Here is a 21,562-nt window from a genome sequence, read left to right on the forward strand (position 1 = left end):
CTTGGACTCTTACCCTTAATTGCACCCATGAGTGTTTAATCTTCTTGAGTTTGATATTGTGGACTTTGAAAAAAATTTCATCTTAAAGAAGACTGTTTTCTGTAAAATAGTTATATATATGTAAATTTATTACAAACAAGTTATTTTTATTTTTGTAACTTTTTTTAGGGTGGCCGCAAAGTTGAATCCATTGAAGAGCCAAAGGTAAAAAACAATGTCTATATTATATTTAATTTAATCACCATGAGACCAGCTCTTTTAAACATGGCAACCAAACACACACACACACTCATTTACCATGGTGATATCATGAATACTGGTATGGTGGCTGGGCTGTGTATGCATGGTGCTGAAACACTATGATACTGCAACTTTTGTCATACCTAATTACCAGTCCTTAATCATATGTATGATGGCACAGCACTCGCTTATACAGTGACTGGATAATAAATCTTAGGGCAGACTCCTGAGCCAGTATAGAGAGCCACCGATTAGTTTCAAAGTCTGATCCTTCGTTCATTTTGTGCTGTGCACCTAAAGTCAATCTGCTGTCAAAACTTGTAACTAATGCACCTTTTCAGTAACTGCCACTTTATCTCATCTCTGCTACAGGTAATCATTTACGAAAAACCTTTCTTTGAAGGGAAACACATGAAACTGGAATCAGAAATACTGACTCTTATTGAGGAAGAAAAGCAAAAAGAAGAATCTGGAGAAAATAAGACGCTGCCACTTAGATCAGTGGGGTCCATAAAAGTGTTGGAAGGAATGTAAGTAGAGAAAAATCCCACAAACAGCTCTAATTGCAGAATGAAGAAAAGTCTGGTACACATAATAACATGATAGTGTTGGAAATTGCACCAGATAAGATGTAATGTACAGTTGCTGTCTTTGTCCTCATAGCTATTTCATTGTGTTAGATCAATGCAAATAACCAGATTCTGGGGTGCATTCTGAACCTCCAGTGGCACTCTAGCCTCACAAAGCAGCCAGATCTGGCTAGCTGAGATTTCCCCTGGTGTGAGGAGCTCTTGGCTAATGCAGGGCTGGTGCCTCCAGCACCTGTGCCTCCACCTTACCCCATTTCCACCATAAGTAAAAAGGAGGCAATTGCTCGAGCATGCACTGCTCCAGCCGGTGTAGGTTAGAGCAGCACCACAGGCTTCTCTAACCTACCCTAGGTACTGCACATGTACATCCTGAGAACAAGGAAGCCTCCCTCTCTGGTGTGCCAAGCAAATAGTCACCCTATGGTGACTTTGAACCTAGGTCTCCTCATTTCATCTACCCTAGTAAAAGGTTTTATTTTATTCAGATTTTTATCTCACTTATCCCTTTTCTGTCTGGGTTGATTAAAAAGACAGCTTCCTTTTAACAGGGTCAAAGTTCAGGAGTTCCTTATTTTTAAAAAGAATTCACCTGTCTTATCTCAGTGTGTTTTGAAGGATTATGAGATAAATTCAGCTCTGTGTTTAGTCGCAAGGTTCCATTCTCATATGCTTTTTTCCCCCACCCAATATTTAGTTGGGTTGCTTACGAGAAACCAGGATTTGCAGGTCATCAGTATTTGCTGGAAGAAGGCACGTACCAGGAATGGAAAGACTGGGGTGGTTACAGTGAAGAGCTTCAGTCGCTGAGACCTATTCTAGGTGTAAGTTCCAAGAAGAGCTAATATTTGCTACTTGAGTGCAGTGAAATATTTTATTACATTTTCCTTTATTTTTGTTTGCTTCAACAGGATTTCACAAACCCCCACATGATAATGTACAGTGAAAAAGACTTCGGGACTAAAGGTTCCAATATTAATGTGTTAGGAATTATTTCCAATTTGAGAGACACTGGATATGGACCGAGGACACAATCCATACATGTTTTAAGTGGAGTGTAAGTGATATTTTTAATTACATTTTTCTTTTAGTGATTCTTTTTAGAATAAATTAGCAAATTTAATGTTTTACTGCTCTCTGCTTTTAATATCTGTGAAGAAATCTTTCTGGGAATATAATTCCCAATCTGTGATTGCACAGGACAAAGAAGAATGTGGCTGTTTGTAAATAAATGTACTATGAAATTTTATTTTCTTCCTATAACGAGACTGTATGTTCTTGGGAAACATTGGCCTATTATTTGTAAATGATGAATGCATGTAAATTATCTGTTCATCAGAGGATAAATAATAGGATGCTATCATGGAATTTTTTAAGCTATTATACAGCTGAATTGCTCTGGGGCTAATTTGCTATTCTGACCAAAACTTCATGTGTTTTACCTGAGGCAAATCATGTAATCACGTTGTCCCTCAGTTCCCTATATGTAAAACGGGGAATAATAATATTTACCACGTTCACAGGTATGTTGTGGGGATAAATACTTGGAAGGCATTTGTGTGGTGATGTAATGTGGGCCATAATAGATCTATGGGTTTTTTAGCACATCTTTGGAACAGGATACTTTTTCATAGTGAATATTTTATTTTTGTTGGGAAATATCCTGTTTAGTTTCAATCGTTGTTCCTCTTTATGGTATGCGTAAGGTAAATTTACCTACTTGCAATTCAGATTATTATGAATCCGTATCAAACATATTCAGATAGTCCGTAGAGGACTCAGCTTAATTTTGTGGTGCTACATAATGAGTTAATATTATATTGTCACTGAAATGAGACTACAGTAGTAGCTAAATCATCTGTTAGTGAATGCATGCTAGAATATTTAGAAAGCCTGTGGTACTTCCAGTGGCATGTGTAAAAGCCCGACTCGAGCTTGCTTCACTGGGTTGCTACTTTTCCTCACCTTTTCCAGATATTTTTCATTGGGGCTCGCTACAGGGAGGATTTTACTCATGAGGCTTCTGAGCTCAACAAGTAGCATGACAAATTCTAAACAGCCTCCTACTCAGTCTGATCACATGTAACTGTAGGGAGGGTTAGATCCATTTTGATATCTTAAGTAAAATATTTTGATTTTAGTTGCTAAGTGAGAATAAAATAAAAATTGCATTAGGATTTATTTTCGCTCCTATGTGCTTTTTCTTTTTTGCTAGCACAGAATGATACTTTGAACCAAAGTTTCCTCTGAAGATATAATTGCTCTGTGACGAGATCTTCAGGCTAACCCCTTGCTAGGACTAGTATTTTCTACAGTAGTTTGTTTTGGAAAGACAGACAAGTGTTAGGCAGCATGTTCCAAGATGCACAGAATTAATGTGAGTGATAGCACTGAAGGCATTTCAGACACATTGGTGCTTGATTCTCCCTCCACAACATTTAGCTAACTCTCATTGAAGGACCCCACCGTAAACCTCATCCTGCACTGTCTTTATGAAGGCAGAACTCCTATTGATATTTCAGTGTGAGTTTTGCAAGAATAAGGGCTGCAGGATCAAGCTCACTGACTTAGTTGCAAACATTGTTCCTAAGGCAGCCCTTTTTACATGGGAGTCTTTGCATCCACTGAGCCCCTTTTTTCTCCTCCCACCCTAACCTGGAGACAGGGTGAAGACCTCCTATCACAGCCTCTGCACAACCACTAGGGCAGCAAGTCTGATATCTGTTACAGTAGAGAAGGGACTCCTGATTTTTAGCTTCTGACCATTTTTTATTCCTCATATTTTCTTGGGGAAAAATAATAATGTTGACCTCAGATGTGAAGACTTTAAGTGAAGGACTATGGGTTGGCAGGGGTAGCTATAAGTTAATTTTTTTTATCGTGTCTGGTTGCTGCCACCTCCTCCTGCAGTTTCTCCCCTGCATGTTCCGTTCTTTTAAATAAATGCTTCCTACTAATGAACAATTAATTCAGGTAGCAGGGGCTCTTACCAAAGGACTATCAGACTATTTTTGTAGTGTCTCATATTATTTTATACGGGATACATGGTGTCAACAGGATTTTTTTAAACTGCTAAAGTATTATTAATATTTCGGAAGGACATTGCAGAAATATTTATAAAAAATAACATTCAGTAAACCAAGCCGTATTTGTAATGAATATTTGTTCTGTAAAGTGTTAGGTATGTATTTGGGAGCACAAACTGTAATTCTTCCCTTGCCAGAAAAATCAGTTGTTTTATGATGGTGGTGTGTCAGGTACTGAAATATGGGGTGGATGAAAGCTGCTGAATTCACCTGCTTTGGAAAGTCAACTTGTCCTACCCTACAGAACTGTTACAGCTGGACAGCAGCAGTACAAGCTTCCACACACTTTTACTCATTTGCCTGAGATCTGACAACCTGGAAGAACCACACCATTTAACTGCAGAATGTGGTGTTCAGTCTCCAGGCCCATTGAATCCTTAATATATTTGTTGAGACAGAAGACTAAAGTGTCTATTGCAAAGATAGGGACATTTGTCCACTAAGAATGCAAAGCTACCATTTCATTTCACATAAGCCACTGAACAGACAGTAAATGGTAACAGCTTTTGGTCAAGAACCCCTTCCAAATTTGAATCTATAACCAAAGACCCTATTGTTCAGCTATACCAAGAGAATGTCAGGAAACACTTGATGTGATTTTAATCAGGCCACAACTCTATTATTAGATGTCTGGGACTACCTGGCAGATAAAAGGGTATAGTGCAGGTAGATCCATGTTCATTCACTATCTACCTGGGGAGTTTCTGCCAGCCCCCATCTTTTTCCAACCTTGTCCTTCAGCCAACCCATTGCTGGGACCTTACCATTTCTCCCCCAAATGAGGGCTAAGGTGGACTATAAGAGAGGGGGTTGGCTCCCTGCCATACCAGACATGGGAGCCCCTAACTCCCCTCTCCCATTCCACTCCTTTAACAAACACCTCCTTTTTAAGTCCTTTACCAAGTCCTTTATCCCTTCCCTGTGGAGCACCTGCACTAGACATCTGCCCGACACTTGCATAATGAGTTGCGACATTACAGCCTAACTCCCTTCCCTACTCACCCTGACAAAGCCCCACTGGAACCGGCTGTGCGGATGGTGGAAACCCCCCCTACTCCACCTAGGCCAATCTGGTGGTGAGGGAAAAATTCCTTCCCAGCTCCCTTAGAAAGGAGCAGCTAGGTCGATGCCCACAGCAGATTCTGACCAAATCTGGTATTTTGCCCCCTCAAGGGGAGGCAGGGTGGGTGCTGCTCCATCTGGTGTGGGGAAAGGGGGCTTCTCCTGCCAGACTTGCCCCTTTTGAACTTCCCAGCCCTTCCGGTCCTTGGGGATGAGTCAGTGTCGCCACGCTGACCCACTCCCCCTTTTGCAGCAGCTTCTGATCTTTGCTCCCACCCTTGGCCGTAAAGAGCTATTCCCTCTTCCCCAGCAAGCCAGACAACATGCCCCACCCACCCCCATTTAAAGGTGCAGTGATTATCAACTAGAAATTCTCTGAGCTATTTAGACTGCAAAATACCATTAAATAGGCTAGTATGCCATAGATGCAGTAATTTGTTGTTAAATTTTTAAGTAGCTCATCTGATATCTTTTTAGATTAAAAATGTAAATTTTTAACGAAGATGTGAACAATTCAGTGACGTTTTTCAAGAATTACATACGTGTGTTTTTAGCTATACTATTTTCAAACACTACATGCTTGTTTCTAAGGATTACTTTCACTTTTGTATATATTGTATTGTAAACAAATCAAATCATTACTAGTTTCATTCTTCAGAAATTTTCCAGAAACCATCCCAGCATAGTTTGTTAGAAAATCCAGGAAATAATTTTTCTGTCATTTGAAAAAAGGAAAACCTTTATAAAGTAAGAGCCACTTTGCTGTCTTAAGTCAGCATTGATATCTACTTACATATTGGGATCTTTCCAATTGGCAAAAAATGGAAGAATTTAGTGGCAAAAGGTAACACCCATAGAACAAGTTTAAACAGATACTAAATTAAGCTTCTTGTGAGTGTACGGTGTTTCTGATTTCCTGCTTAGTTTTTACTTGTCAAGCTCAATCACTATTTGTTTTAAGAAATAATAAAATTAACTTATTTTGCAAAATACAAATGTTAATTGGATTATACTTGACCTTGGCTTTGACCAAGAGTAAATTTGGTTCTGGTCCTGTGTTTAATTTAGACAAAAACTCCCCCAGCCCCCATAAACTTTTGTTAACTATTCTGTGCTCCTTTAATTTAACTATTTTTTTCCCCTAATTTTCAAGTAATTAGTGTACTGTATGGACCTGACCTTCTTTACTGAATAAAGTGAACTTGCAAGAAGGCTTAAGAAGTGGTTAATTCTACTGAGAAGCGGTTTTTATTACAGACTATTGTACGGATAAAGGAACTAATCCTGAGCAGTCCCAAGTATCCTCAATTCTCATTTAGTTATCCATTATGGTTCTTTTAGATCATCTGTTGGCCACAAAAGTATTGTTGACATGACTGTAGACACTAGCAGGAGTAGATGGAGTTGCATTTCAGTGACTCATCTGTCCCAAGTGGTCTCTTTTGAGGTTCCATAGGATTTTGTTTTGTCACACTTCCTATTCAGTGTGTGTAAGAGGCTGTTAGGGGTATGAGATAGTAGTGTCTGCTGCGATAGCATTAGTGTATGCAGATGACACCCCTCCCTGGGTCTCTGTTTCATCTGATTGGGATGGTGCAGTTAGACATATCCAGTGTCTAGCTAAGATTGGGGCAGGAATGAAAGCTACCTGGCAGAGCCTCAGCCTAAATAAAGACAGCTTATGGGATGGAGAAAGCAACCAGAACTGGTAGAGATTTTTAGCTCCTCCAGTTAAGAGAGTATGGTACCTTCATTTTTTCATTCAGGTTTGCAACCTGAGGTTCATGTTGTATCCTCAGTTACTTATGGCTATCCAAATACAGTAGCTGCAGTGTACTTTCTTTCATGCTGTGCTTGGAAACGAGGTTGTGACACTTTCTTTTGCACACAGACCTTGTCCCACTTATGCAGGTCTTTGTTATTTTGAGACTGGATTACTGTGATGCACCTTACAGAATGATGTACCTGAAGACCACTCAAGCTTCAGCTGGTGCAGAATATGGTTGTAGAAATACTTCCAATGATTATCATGTTACTCCCGTGCCGTTGTTTGCACTGGCTTCCAGCTGGTTTCTGAATGATCTTAAAGGTGTTGGTTTGATCTGTAAACCCACAAATGGGCCCTGATTCAGAAAACCACTTAATCACATCCATAAGTCCTCTCCTGTTAAGGATAACACCTAACTATTTGCTCAAGTCCCATTGACTTCAATGGGACTTTATCATATGCATTAAGTTAAGCACATACTTAAGTGTTGCCTTCAATAGGGATGCTTTCTTGAATCAGGACTATGGTTCTTGGATACTTCATGTGATACCATGGTAGTGCTACCAGCTGATGTGCTGAAGCGTACAGCCCTCTTTAAGCTGGTGGAGGATGGAGATAGAGTGGTGTTTGCATAGTGTGGAAAGAGACGCTCAAGGGGGATCTGGCATGTATTAACACTCCCACTTAGATTTAATATCACAAATATTTATTTTCATGGTAGTAAATATAGTTTGAAATAACTGAAACAGAATTTGAGGTCATATTTTAAAAAAAAATTATTAGGATTATTCATGAAGTTTAGTGATACACAGATGTTTGTGTAATTTGAGAGGCTGGTAAACATCTGTTTGAGAAATTGGCCAAGGCAGTTTCATTTTCAAAGCTTCTGGCATATGTGACCTACAGGTATAGTATGCACACTTCAAACATTTTTAACTTTGTGGTTAGTTTACCATACATACCTGTGTCACTTTGATTAAGTAGGTTTAAAATGACTTGGGTGTGTGTCCTGGAATATGCCTTAAATTATTAGAGAATAACACGTTGAAAGACTCAGTTATACATGACTCAGAAGGAAAGGTAATATGAAGGATTATAAGAATATGTTCACTGTGGACAAATCATACAAAACTTGAGTACCAATTTTATGTATTTTAATGAATTTTGTACTCCTCATATCAGATCCTCAGCTGGCATAAATCAACTTAGTTTCATGAAGTCAGTGGAGCTGTCCCACTTTACAGCTGCTGAGAATCAGGCTCCTTGTGCTTTGAATAATAGTTTTGTCAATAGAATCTCTTCTTTAGTACAGGGATGTCCTCTTATGGTGAACTTCTTGTATATAGTGAAAGTTGGTTTACAGTGAAGTAAAATGAAAATTCCATATTTTAATGCACTATGGTATGAAAATTGCTGTTCTGGACATTGTGAAATGGTGAAATTCTTGGGGGAGACGGGGAGTGTCTTACTTATAAGTAGGTTTCAGTGCATGAACTCAGTGTGATGAGATGGCTAAGAGAGCAAATGCAATTCTGGGATGTATAAGCAAGGGAGAATATTGATCGAAGTAGGGCAATGTTATTATACCTGCATACAATTTTAGTGAGACTGTTACTCAAATATTGTGTCCAGTTCTAGTATCTGCACTTTAGAAACAATACTGACAAATGGGAAAAGGTTCAGGAAAAAGTTAAATTATTTGAAGCCTTCAAAACCTGCCTTACAGAGAAAGACTAAAGAAATTCCATCTATCTAGCTTATAACAAAGAGAAGGTTAAGTACTTACATCACTAAACTGACACTAAACTGGGAGGAGTGGTAGATACGCTGGAGGGTAAGGACAGGATACAGAGGGACCTAGACAAATTGGAGGATTGGGCCAAAAGAAATCTGATGAGGTTCAACAAGGACAAGTGCAGAGTCCTGCACTTAGGACGGAAGAATCCCATGCACCGCTACAGACTAGGGACCGAATGGCTAGGCAGCAGTTCTGCAGAGAAGGACGTAGGGGTGACCGTGGACGAGAAGCTGAATATGAGTCAACAGTGTGCCCTTGTTGCCAAGAAGGGCAGTGGCATTTTGGGATATATAAGTAGGGGCATTGCCAGCAGATCGAGGGACGTGATCGTTCCCCTCTATTCGACATTGGTGAGGCCTCATCTGGAGTACTGTGTCCAGTTTTGGGCCCCACACTACAAGAAGGATGTGGATAAATTGGAGAGAGTCCAGCGAAGGGCAACAAAAATGATTAGGGGTCTGGAACACATGACTTATGAGGAGAGGCTGAGGGAACTGGGATTGTTTAGTCTATGGAAGAGAAGAATGAGGGGGGATTTGATAGCTGCTTTCAACTACCTGAAAGGTGGATCCAAAGAGGATGGATCTAGACTATTCTCAGTGATAGTAGATGACAGGACAAGGAGTAATGGTCTCAAGTTGCAGTGGGGGAGATTTAGGTTGGCTATTAGGAAAAACTTTTTCACTAGGAGGGTGGTGAAACACTAGAATGCGTTACCTGGGGAGGTGGTGGAATCCCCTTCCTTGGAAGTTTTTAAGGTCAGGCTTGACAAAGCCCTGGCTGGGATGATTTAGTTGGGATTGGTCCTGCTCTGGGAAGGGAGTTGGACTAGATGGCCTCCAGAGGTCCCTTCCAACTCTATTATTCTATGATCCAGGGGAGACATCTAATAGTAGAGTCTCCTTAATGTTGCAGACAAATGTATGACAAGATTCAGTGAAGCTAAATATATTGAGATAACAAATAAGTTGCACATTTTTTATCAGTGAGAGTAATTAACCATCGGAACAACTTACTTGGGGATTTGGTAGATTCCCCATCACTTGAATTCTTTAAATCAAGTTTGGATGTCTTTCTAGAACACATGTTCTAGCTGAACTAGAAGTTAGGGGCTTGCTGTAGAAATTCTATGGTCTTTCTATGCATATGGTTGGACTCATCATGATCCCATGCAGCCTTAAAACCTTTGAATCTGTTAAGATATTTCACTTTGTTTTAGCATTTAATTTTGTGGGGAAAACGTCCTTCCCTTTGGTGGCATATTTTCTAGCAGGAAGGACACTTTACCTTAGCAGACTTTTGCAAACGAGTCAAATGTTTTTGTTTAGGTGTGATGTCATGTAAAAAAAATCCTCTTCAGTCAGGTTCATTTTTTATGAAATGCATAATATGTTATTGTAGCAGAGTATCCTTAATGCTTCTGTTCATCATGCAAAAATTTGTTTCCAAAAATCCTCACATTTTACAAGAGAGAGCTTATTTATTTCTTAGCTCAAGCTAATAAATAAAAATTATAGAATTAGTAACATAATAAAAGCTTTAGATTTGAAACACCTCAAAATATTCTCTCTGATCAAGGACAAAACAAATGAGCATCTTGCCAGATAAAATACATACAGCCTCATGTGGCTTGCGGTAGCTAAGTTGAAGAGGGTTGAAATTTCTTCTCTTTTTGTTTTCCCCAGAATCTTAATACGCATACAGTAGATCCATGGTGCGAAAGCATGACTTATTACAATAGATTTTTGAAGTGCAAACCATATATGGCTCTTTTGAGCTGCCTGTTGCAAAATCAGGCCCCCATATTGTAAGTTTCCAAGTGCTGCCTGCAAAGTGCTGAACACCCACTGCTCTCAGTAAAACCTGTGGTAGCAGGAGGGGCTCAGCACCTCATGGTACTGGGAGGGTTAAAATTGTTGATGCAATGTACTATTTCTTTAATTTTGATTTTTTAACAGTGTGCTAGTTTGCCCTTTGGAAATATCAGTAACATTAACTGTTTCTTGGATCACTTGAACCTGTTCTGTTCATTCCTCTGAAGCAGTTGACCTTGGCCACTGTCAGAAGACAGGATACTGGGCCAGATGGACCTTTGGTCTGACCCACTGTGGCCATTCTTATGTTCTTAAAACTTACATTAAGACAATAATGAATATTCACCAGTGTTTTGAAAAAGTTTTTGGTATCTGTTTTTTCAGGTGGGTAGTCTATGAGAATCCTGACTTTACAGGAGAGCAGTACATCCTTGATAAAGGACTGTATCCCAGCATTGAGGCCTGGGGAGGCAAGAATAGTAAGATCTCTTCAGTTCAGCCCATAGTTGCGGTAAGGAAACTTTTTTTTTTTTTTTTTGGTATTATTACACTTTATACATTTTTGACAAATGATTGTAGCTATTTCTCCTGTTTTCTAATGAAATTTAGATTTGCTTAGGTTCTTAAAGCTGTAAGGTTTTGAATGCTTTTTGCATTATTTCATCACTCTTAATATTTGGGTTTTTTTCCCTCCAAACTTTTTAGGATACCATCAATAGCCAAATGGGGAAATTCAAGGTAAGGTCCTTCTCTAAATTTGTAAAACAAATATATTCTAGTGTGTATAATATATATAAATTTTTAAAAAGCAGTCATTCTGTCAAAATTGTAATTTGATCAAATGACTAAAATATCTAGGCAGTTGAGCAAATGCCTAAGATGCCAAAATAATTGAATGGAGTGGTGTTTACTACATCCTGTCAAATTCAAGAAAACCTGTAATGTTCAGAAACTACCAATACTAATAGTTTTGTGTCATTGTGTTCCTTTTTATGGGAGTAGCTGATGTTCTCTGACTCCATTATCTTCAGCTCCCCATCTCTGCTTTAGTTTTCCCTATCCGTTCGTTTACCCTGCTGCTGTTTACCCAATTTCCTGACCCTCAAGCATTTAAAAACTTCAGGAGCAAAGGGGTTATTGGTGCAATATCAGATATTTAAAAATTAAGCACAGAAATCAGGAAATGCAGAGTTAATACAGCATTTCCTGATTTCTGTGGACTTAATGCAGCGTTAATATTCAGAAATTAACACAGTTTCTTCTCATGGATTCAGCGCCCACCAAGTTAAAACTTCAAAAGAAAAATGTTAGAAGTGAATGGAAAAAGTGGGGGTTAAATAGAAACTCCTTCTATCCATAAATAAAGTTTAGTGTTAGCTAACATTACCTGTTGAACATAGAAGAAACTTACCTTTGACAGTAGGTAATGTGCCTGTACAGTCTTAACTCTTCCTTTGCTGCTTGTGTGTTTCAACTTTTTTCAGCATCCTGACAATATGCATTGAAAATAGCTTGATGGATTAGTACCCTCATTCACAATTTTGCAACCTCTATACTCTCAAATTATGTCCTCAGTGGGGTTACACAGATGTAGCCGACCATAATCTGAGGGTAATGAGGTTGCAGAAATAGCCCTGTAATTAGAATTTCATGGAATCATAGAATATTAGGGTTGGAAGGGACCTCAGGAGATCTAGTCCAAACCCCTGCTCAAAGCAGGACCAATCCCCAATTTTTGCCCCAGATCCTTAAATGGCCCCCTCAGGGATTGAACTCACAACCGTGGGTTTAGCAGGCTAATGCTCAAACCACTGAGCTATCCCTTCCCTGCTTTAGTTAACAATTCTGTTGATGGAATGCAAGCTACCAGAGAATCTAGGTGTGTCTTTCTCTCCTAGATCTATAGGGCTTTAATGGTTTCAAGAGTAGTAAAATCTTAACTTTTTGTCACTCATGCAAGGAGATATGACTCTGAATATGCAGAGGATAATTACCTGTTTAGTGAGATTACAGATTTTACACTTTTCCCATTGTAAAAAAAAAAAAAAAAAAAATCTGTTGTCATCCTTCCTTTAATTTAAAAAAAAAAAAAATCATGGCACAGATGAAACTTGAAAAAGTTCAGCCTAAATGGTGAATACAGTACAAAGTTATGACCCTATGTGGGGGCGGGGGGAGAAGGATGCAAATCATATTAAACAAGGCTTAACTGATATTGTGCCTTACCAAAGCCTTGCTGTTCACAGCTGTCTATAGCTTTTGGGGAAAGAAATACCTCAAGGTTGTTTATTGCCCAGCCCCATGCACATTTTTTTTTAAATTGTCTACACCTGCATATTGTATACTTCTAAACAGATTCTTAGGTGAGGTAAGAAACACTGGACCTATGTTTCGTTCGGGGGCACATTCTGTTGTACATGATATTCCTCTTGTGGGAAATCTCTACATGCCTGGACGTGTATCTTTTTTAAGTGTGAATAAATTTGGCATAATTATTATGATAGGGATGATTCCTGTGTGATCAGATTTAATTATGCGATCAACTATCCTCATACAGTAATTAATATGAATTATTAATTCATTGTGTGTGTGTGTGTGTTTGGCTTTCAGCCTAGGGTGAAATTTTAAACAAGATAAAGGGGTTTGTAATATAAGTGTTGACACAACTATAGTTCTAGCAGTACAAATACTATCTGTCTCATCTGGGAATTTATACCACACCCATCATTGTGGTATCTGAGTGGCTTACAAAGTTCATACAAAACTTTTATATTCTGAGAAATCAGGTAGTTTGATATGGATGGGGAAGGGAAAATGTATTTCTAAGAATATGACTAAAGAACCAGGACAGATGAGTTTGATAGACCATTTACCATCTTGCCTTACAAGGAAGTTTTAAAAATCTAATCTGGGATATATTTAAACAGTCTATGTCTGTTTACTAGTAGTTGTTGAACTGTTTTGTATGTTGCTAAATTATTTACTGCAGAAAGTAATTTTCAATCTGGTTACCTGGCAATCTTTCAGAAAAGTAACTCGTGGATAATAAAATATGTTAATGTTGCAAAACTGAAGGATTCCGGGTTTTTAAATGCATTTGAATATAACCATGGATGGAAGTAATGTTTGATTTACCTAGTTAAAGAGTGCTGAATGCATTATTATACAATATCCTTTTAATATGTACACTATAATTTTAAAGGTCCAGCTATTTTCAGAGCCAGAATTCAAAGGTAACAGCCAAATATTTGAGAAAAATACCAATTATATTGACGATTCATTTGCTACAAAGTCTTCAAAAGTTTTGGGCGGCAGGTAAGCATGGAATTATGATTATTGCAAAATAATTGAAATGGTAAAAAATTTAAAATAAAAATATATTCCAACTTTCTGAAATTGGAAATGGGTGAAGGATCCAGTTTCACATACCAACTGTGGAGTTAAATGGAAGGAAAAAAGTTTTGCAATTCATCATGTGAATTTTTAACTCTCCAATACCTCTAAAGTTTGTCATGTTTCTCTCACTAGCTTATTTCCGCTAAAATATTTCAGAGTGATTAAAAATGATTGTTTACATGCTAAGGAATATTGGGGAGCATTGACGGAACTTTGGTTATGAGTGGAATACTTTAGTTATTAGATTTTTCCTTCTCTTCCTGCAGTTGGATTGCATATGATAAAGAAGATTTCTCTGGTAATCAGTATGTGTTAGAAGAAGGAACCTATTCTAATCTGACTGCAATGGGATGTCCACCCCAAACAAGACTTAAATCTCTACATGTTATAAACATTGTAAGAATAACTGAATAAATACACACGCAGTAGGAGTATTTAACGTCTCATTTTTGCAACTACATAAAGGACAGTGAAGTACAAGTGGTAAAGGGACAAGTAGTTACTGTTCAGTAGCTATGCATAATGAGTTTGTTGGTCTCAGTGCATGAACCAAAAACTGCCATCATTATTGATAGCAGTCGTAATAAAGGAGTCAACGATGCCATAGGCAGAGCAACTGAATTGCTGCTTTCTGCTGCTGTTCATCTCCAAGTTAGGGTTCAAGCATGTTGGTGGGGCAATGTGGAAAAGCTTCCCTGCTGCTGTCCATGCTGTATGTGCATAAAAAGTGGAATTCAACCATGCAACTTCAGAAGAACTAAATTAATTACAATGTGCAGTCGTCATAATCACGAAAATTCCATTTTTGTTCACTCACTCAATGGTTCATTCTTCCAAAGAAGGTTCAGCACTTCATGTATTCAAAAATCAGAATTCTATATTTCTATGGCAATATGGAATTTATAAGCTTTTTTAATTATTCCTATTTGCTGGTACTAGAATAATAATTAATATTTTAATAGCAAATGAGAAATCAAATGTCATTTTAATTTGCACTCATTACCCTTTAATAGGTCTGTTAAGAGTTTACTCAACCTCATAATAGATCATTACAATAGATCATTTGCAGAATCATGCAAATACATTTTAAAACTAACATAAATTTAAACAAAATGTTGTCAAGAATCCAGTGAGAAGCTAGAACTACTACTACCAGCTGTTTGTACTAATTTTAGAAGAGAAATAGTAAACTGTTGCTCCTTTTCGTTGGGTTTGGCTATTATAATACTCACGTAACTCTTTGACAGTATTGTTATTGCTCTAATGTAGTTGTCATTACTAGCCCCTATGGCGCCTTTTGAGGTACAATATAAACTCAGGAAAAGAGCCCCCCTAGGTGTATGTCATACTTTCTCCACTCCGTTGCCATGCTGCTGATGCAGATACTGTTAAAAATAAATAGAATGGTCCTGGACATGCATAATGGTTGTTATCAACCATTAATTAAAATAGTCTAGTCTGTAGAGAGCTTTTATACATTGCAGTGTAAACTATCATTTGTATTTTATATGCCTGTTTCGACCGTAGAAGGATAAACTCACTCTTGGAAAATTTTTACTTTGTGAAGGAGAATAATGGTGTTCTGTTGACAAAACAAACAAATGGCAGCTGTTGATTGTTAAAGTTCATAAACACCACTAAGGTTTGTGCTACCACAGGTCATGTGAGGCTTAGCAGATAAGTATAGTATAAAGCAATTCCATGCCATTTATTTGCTTCAATGCACTGCTGCTTGCTTCTCCGTAGAGGTCATTGATGGGATGATGAACTAGGCAAGGCAATCAGTTTTCTACCTGATAATATCTGTGTTATGGCAAACCAATATACAAAGTAAAAAACAACAGACAAAAATGTGTGTTTATGTAAAGCTCATTTTCATAATTCTGCAAAGCTGTAAGATTTCTATTTCAGGTATTTATTTTTCTGGTCATATTTTTTGCCATGCTTCCAATGATCCCAGTTCGTCTCAATAACCCTTTTGCCCGCTTCTCCCATAAGTCTCTACATTTTTTTCACTTGCACCTTCTACCCATGTAGCACCTAATGCATCAGGCTTTCCCGAACTCAAATATGGCAGTCAGCTGAACCCTGAGCATATGGACAAGATTCGCCAGCCAGATACTACAGAAAATTCTTTCCTGGGTAACTCAGATCCCACCCCATCTAACATCCCATCACAAGGCATTGGGCCTATTTACCATGAGTATTTAAAGATCAATTAATTGCCAAAATCATGTTATCCCATCATACCATCTCCTCCATAAACTTATCGAGTTTAATCTTAAAGCCAGATAGGTCTTTTGCCCCCACTGCTTCCTTTGGAAGGCTATTCCAAAACTTCACTCCTCTGATGGTTAGAAACCTTCGTCTAATTTCAAGTCTAAACTTCCCGATGACCAGTTTATATCCATTTGTTCTTGTGTCCACATTGGTACTGAGCTTAAATAATTCCTCTCCCTCTCTGGTATTTATCCCTCTGATATATTTATAGAGAGCAATCATATCTCCCCTCAACCTTCTTTTGGTTAGGCTAAACAAACCAGGCTCCTTGAGTCTCCTTTCATAAGACAGGTTTTCCATTCCTCGGATCATCCTAATAGCCCTTCTCTTTGAATTCATCCTTCTTAAACATGGGAGACCAGAACTGCACACAGTATTCCAGGTGACGTCTCACCAGTGCCTTGTATAACGGTACTAAAATCTCTTTATCTCTACTGGAAATACCTCGCCTAATGCATCCCAAGACCGCATTAGCTTTTTTCACGGTCATATTACATTGGCGGCTCATAGTCATCCTGTGATCAATCAATACTCCAAGGTCCTTCTCCTCCTCCGTTACTTTTAATTGATGCTTATAACTAAAATTCTTGTTATTAATCCCTAAATGCATGACCTTACACTTCTCACTATTAAATTTCTTCCTATTACTATTACTCCAGTTTACAAGGTCATCCAGATCTTCCTGTATGATATCCCGGTCTCTCTCTAAATTGGCAGTACCTCCCAGCTTTGTATCATCCGCAAACTTTATTAGCACACTCCCACTTTTTGTGACGAGGTCAGTAATAAAAAGATTAAATTAGATTGGTCCCAAAACTGATCCCTGAGGAACTCCACTGGTAACCTCCCTCCAGCCTGACAGTTCACCTTTCAGTATGACCCACTGTAGTCTCCCTATTAACCAATTCCTTATCCACCTTTCAATTTTCATATTGATTCCCATCTTTTCCAATTTAACTAATAATTCCCCATATGGCACGGTATCAAACACCTTACTGAAATCTAGGTAAATTAGATCCAGTGCGTTTCATTTGTCTAAAAAATCTGTTACTTTCTCAAAGAAGGAGATCAGGTTGGTTTGGCACGATCTACCTTTTGTAAAACCATGTTGTATTTTGTCCCATTTACCATTGACCTCAATGTCCTTAACTACTTTCTCCTTCAAAATTTTTTCCAAGACCTTGCATACTACAGATGTCAAACTAATGGGCCTGTAGTTACCCAGATCACTTTTTTTTTTCCTTTCTTAAAAATAGGAACTATGTTAGCAATTCTCCAATCATACGGTACAACCCCTGAGTTTACAGATTCATTAAAAATTCTTGCTAATGGGCTTGCAATTTCATGTGCCAATTCCTTTAATATTCTTGGATGAAGATTATCTGGGCCCCCTGATTTAGTCCCATTTAGCTGTTCAAGTTCACAGGGCACTGTTTTTGAAATGAATGGGGCAATGCACAGCTCTCAAAACTATTGTTTCAGCTCTCTGCAGACACAGGCAGTTCTCACTGTTGTGGTTTACACTCTATTTGTATTTTGAAGTTTTCCCTGCAATCAAAAGGGCTAGATATATAATAATTAAAACAACCCCCTCCCCAGAGTTTAGTTTCTGGAGCACAACTCTGTGGGAAGGGGTGAATGTCATGTATTTGATCTCAGAAACATTAATCTTAGATTCATAGATTCATAGATATTTAGGTCAGAAGGGACCATTATGATCATCTAGTCTGACCTCCTGCACAACGCAGGCCACAGAATTTCACCCACCACTCTTACAAAAAAAACCTCACACCTATATCTGTGCTATTGAAGTCCTCAAATTGTAGTTTAAAGACCTCAAGGAGCAGAGAATCCTCCAGCAAGTGACCCGTGCCCCATGCTACAGAGGAAGGCGAAAAACCTCCAGGGCCTCTTCCAATCTGCCCTGGAGGAAAATTCCTTCCCGACCCCAAATATGGCGATCAGCTAAACCCTGAGCATATGGGCAAGATTCATCAGCCAGATACTACAGAAAATTCTTTCCCAGGTAACTTGGATCTTACCCCATCTAAAACCCATTACAGGCCATTGGTCCTATTTACCATGAATATTTAATTACCAAAACCATGTTATCCCATCATACCATCTCCTCCATAAATTTATCGAGTTTAATCTTAAAGCAAGATAGATCTTTTGCCCCCACTACTTCCCTCGGAAGGCTATTCCAAAACTTCACTCCTCTGATGGTTAGAAACCTTCATCTAAATCTTGAGGATTTAGTCCAGTGAATGATTAAAAGCATCATGTCCTATGAGAGGAATTAAGAACAAGACAGGGGTGTGTGTGTGTGTGTGTGTGTGTGTGTGTGTGAGTGACTACTGCTTCACTCAAGTGACAGTTCATCATGGGGAGAGCTGGGGATTCTATCAACATTTTAGGCCTTCAAGATCATTTTAAAGCTGCTTTTTCTTGTGGGTTTGAAAATCAGAATTCCCCAGTGATTTTCAACTGATCGGTCCAATGAGTTTAATTAAAATTTGTTTGAAAGCATCATTGTGATGTGTGCGTAGAAACATACAAATTGGTGCATATGCATTGTCACAAGGACTTGTGTATTGCATGCAAAAAGTGTGTGCGTGGGTTGTGGGGGGTTTGTGGTTTTTTAGTAAGCTGCTGCCAGTGAGCAAGGATGGTTGGGGAATTTCTAATCTTCAAGCAAAAGAGTGCAAAGAGTCTTTGTGGCTTAATGTTCTGGAGTGATGTACATGTATTAAATAGGACCCTTTTTTTTAATATAGGAGCTTTCTGAGCCAAGCATAGCCCTCTTTGAAAAGGAAGGTTTCAAGGGGAAGAAAATGAAGTTTACTACAGAAGTCTTAAATCTCCAGTTCCTAGGATACAATCCTCGAATAGCTTCTGTCCAAGTTTTTGGTGGCATGTAAGTTACATTTACTTTTTGCTTCTCTGGAAATTACTTAAACATGAAATAATGTAAAAAATACTTAGAAGATAAGTGATATCCCATTGGAGTATTACTCTGCAATACATTGATAATCTCATTTCTATTTACTGAGTCAAGAGAGTTTCAGGGCCTACTTACTACAAGATGACTGTGTTGGACTAGAAGGTGCTTTGCCCCTTGTAGGAAGCAGGCCGTAAATTCATATAAAATATTTATATAAGAACACATGGATCAGACCAGTGGTCCATCTAGTCCAGTAACCTGTCTTCTGACAGTGGCCAGTGTCAGATGCTTCAAAGGGAATGAACAGAACAGGGTAATTTGTCAAGTGATCCATCCCCATTTCTCCAGTCCCGGCTTCTAGCAGTCAGAGGTTTAGGGTCACCCAGAGTATAGGGTTGCGTCCCTGACCATCTTGGTTAATAGCTATTGATGGATCTACTCTCCATGAATGTATCTAATTCTATTTTGAACCCAGTTATACTTTTGGCCTTTACAACATTCCCTGGCATCGAATTCCACCGGTTGACTGTGTGTTGCATGAAGTAGTATTTCCTTATGTTTGTTTAAACCTACTACCTATTGCTTTCATTGGGTGACCCCTGGTTCGTGTGTTATGTTCAGGGGTAGATAACACTGCCTTATGCATTTTGTCCACACCATTCATGATTTTATAGACGTCTATAATATCTCCCCCTTACTCGTCTCTTTTCTAAGATGACCGGTCCCAGTCTTTATTAATCTCTCTTTGTATGGAAGCTGTTCCATCCCTATAATAACTTTTGTTGCCCTTCTCTGTACCTTTTCCAATTCTAATATCTCTTTTGAGATGGGGCAACCAGAACTGTGTGCAGTATTCAAGGTATGGGTGTATCGTGGATTTATATGGTGGCATTATGATATTTTTTTATTATCTGTCCCTTCTTTTTTGAGTGATGGTTCCTATGTGTATGTCACATGTGGGGTGCGCACGCGCTCCATGAGCCTGCGTCCGGAAGTTTTCTCCCAAGGTAGTGTCTTTTGACCCACACACGTGCGGCATGTACTCTTGTGCCCCAAAGAGAGGGCATAAGGGGCAGTGTGGGTCGATGTCACTCCAGTTCCCTCTTACTGCCACATGGCCTGAATAGGAACACCAATTCCTCCTTCGCTCTTATCTCAGAGAGTTGTCGTATGCTTGTGTAAATAGTGTTTTCATAGTTTTATAGATTAGTTAAGATAGTTTAGTGTAGTGTAGTCTAGCTAGTACAGAACCTCCCCGGTTGGGGGACACAACCCCTCTCTACCCTGGGACTATGCCCAGGCTTCAAGAACTGTGTCTCCTGCCTTCATTCCTTTTCCATCAGTGTCGATCATCAACGGTGCCTCTGCTGTCTGGGCGAGGTGCGGCATCTGTAAGTCCTTCTCACCAGAACTATAGAGGCCCAGGAGCTCCGACTCTGCAAGTTCCTGATGGAAGAGACTAAGGCCCCAGATTCAGTCTGATCCTGGCCAGGAAGACCCCTGCATACAGCGGCCTCCTCTGACTCAGATTGCTTCCCAAACACGAGACATGTTGCAGAGCCGCCAGCACCGAACCCCAAGGACAAGCCCTACCAGGACAGTAAGAAACACTCTAGAGGGCATAAGAGCACGTCCCTACAGAGAACTGCTCATAAGAGATGCATTGTGTCCCCGAGGCATACCAGGTCGGGATGTTGCATCTGGATCCCCTGGAACCTGTGCCGAAAGGGACCCCCCCTTTGCCTGGAGGGTAAGGCAAAGAAGTAGGATCCATTTGTTCCACTGGTGATCTCAGTGTCCGGATGCATGGAGCAGCTATCCATGGGTGTGGCTCTGCATATCCCATTCGCCAGCTCTGATGACTAAACCTTGTCCCTCCAGAGTCTCCATGGGCATTATGTGGACTACAGGACATACAGAGACATTCCTGATGCCGGAGAAAGTGATCTTGCCTTACTTGCAGTCTCCTCTCCTCTCGGGCCCATCCATTCTTCAGGACATTGCTACACCTGAGGCTGAACTGCTATTACAGGAGAGGCCCCCGCTCCATCCATCGGAATGGGGTCCTCCATTACCAACAGTTCTGCCGTTTCTGACAGAGCCGTATCTGACTCAGCGGTGTCCCAGGACATAGTCCTACCAACATCTCCACTGCCATGCAGGAGCCTAGACAGAGAGCCGAGGCACCCTTACCTGCCAGCTGTGACCCCCTCAGGGAGGCCTGGTACTGCTTTCTTTGGGGTCCATTGGTCTAGGTTTTAGCCCTATTGAAGACCCTGGGATCTGTACCACAGACATCCGGCACTGTTGCCAGTCTTATCATTCCTCCCCCATGCGCCAGCTAGCCTCTGTCAGTGTACGAGGAGGAAGACATGGAATCTGTACCACCGGTTCCAACAGGAGCCTCCTTGTCACTGAATGAGGCGGTTATGATTTGCTGCTCTCTCTGCCGGATGATCACCAGCGGTACCAAGACCATCTAGAGAGGGTGGCTACCAACCTGCAAATTCTGTTGAAGGAAGTCCAGGATCCCCAACATCATTTCCTGGAGATCCTTGAGCCACAGGGTGGCCCTTCCTATAAACAA

The 21,562-nt window shown here is 39.6% G+C and overlaps 1 protein-coding gene across 1 annotated transcript in view; it reads left to right on the forward strand.

Moving 5' to 3' along the window:
- Positions 1–21,562, forward strand: part of CRYBG1 (crystallin beta-gamma domain containing 1) — a 153,005-nt gene that overhangs the window by 113,528 nt on the left and 17,915 nt on the right. Inside the window, exons 11-19 of the mRNA XM_077812884.1 lie at positions 169–204; positions 613–770; positions 1,525–1,651; positions 1,739–1,884; positions 10,740–10,866; positions 11,061–11,093; positions 13,558–13,670; positions 14,018–14,147; positions 18,809–18,948. Coding sequence (XP_077669010.1) covers positions 169–204; positions 613–770; positions 1,525–1,651; positions 1,739–1,884; positions 10,740–10,866; positions 11,061–11,093; positions 13,558–13,670; positions 14,018–14,147; positions 18,809–18,948 — 1,010 coding nt within the window. The remainder of the gene's footprint in view (positions 1–168; positions 205–612; positions 771–1,524; positions 1,652–1,738; positions 1,885–10,739; positions 10,867–11,060; positions 11,094–13,557; positions 13,671–14,017; positions 14,148–18,808; positions 18,949–21,562) is intronic.

The sequence above is a fragment of the Eretmochelys imbricata genome, chromosome 3 (genome assembly GCF_965152235.1).
Source record: "Eretmochelys imbricata isolate rEreImb1 chromosome 3, rEreImb1.hap1, whole genome shotgun sequence".
NCBI classification, from domain to species: Eukaryota; Metazoa; Chordata; order Testudines; family Cheloniidae; genus Eretmochelys; species Eretmochelys imbricata.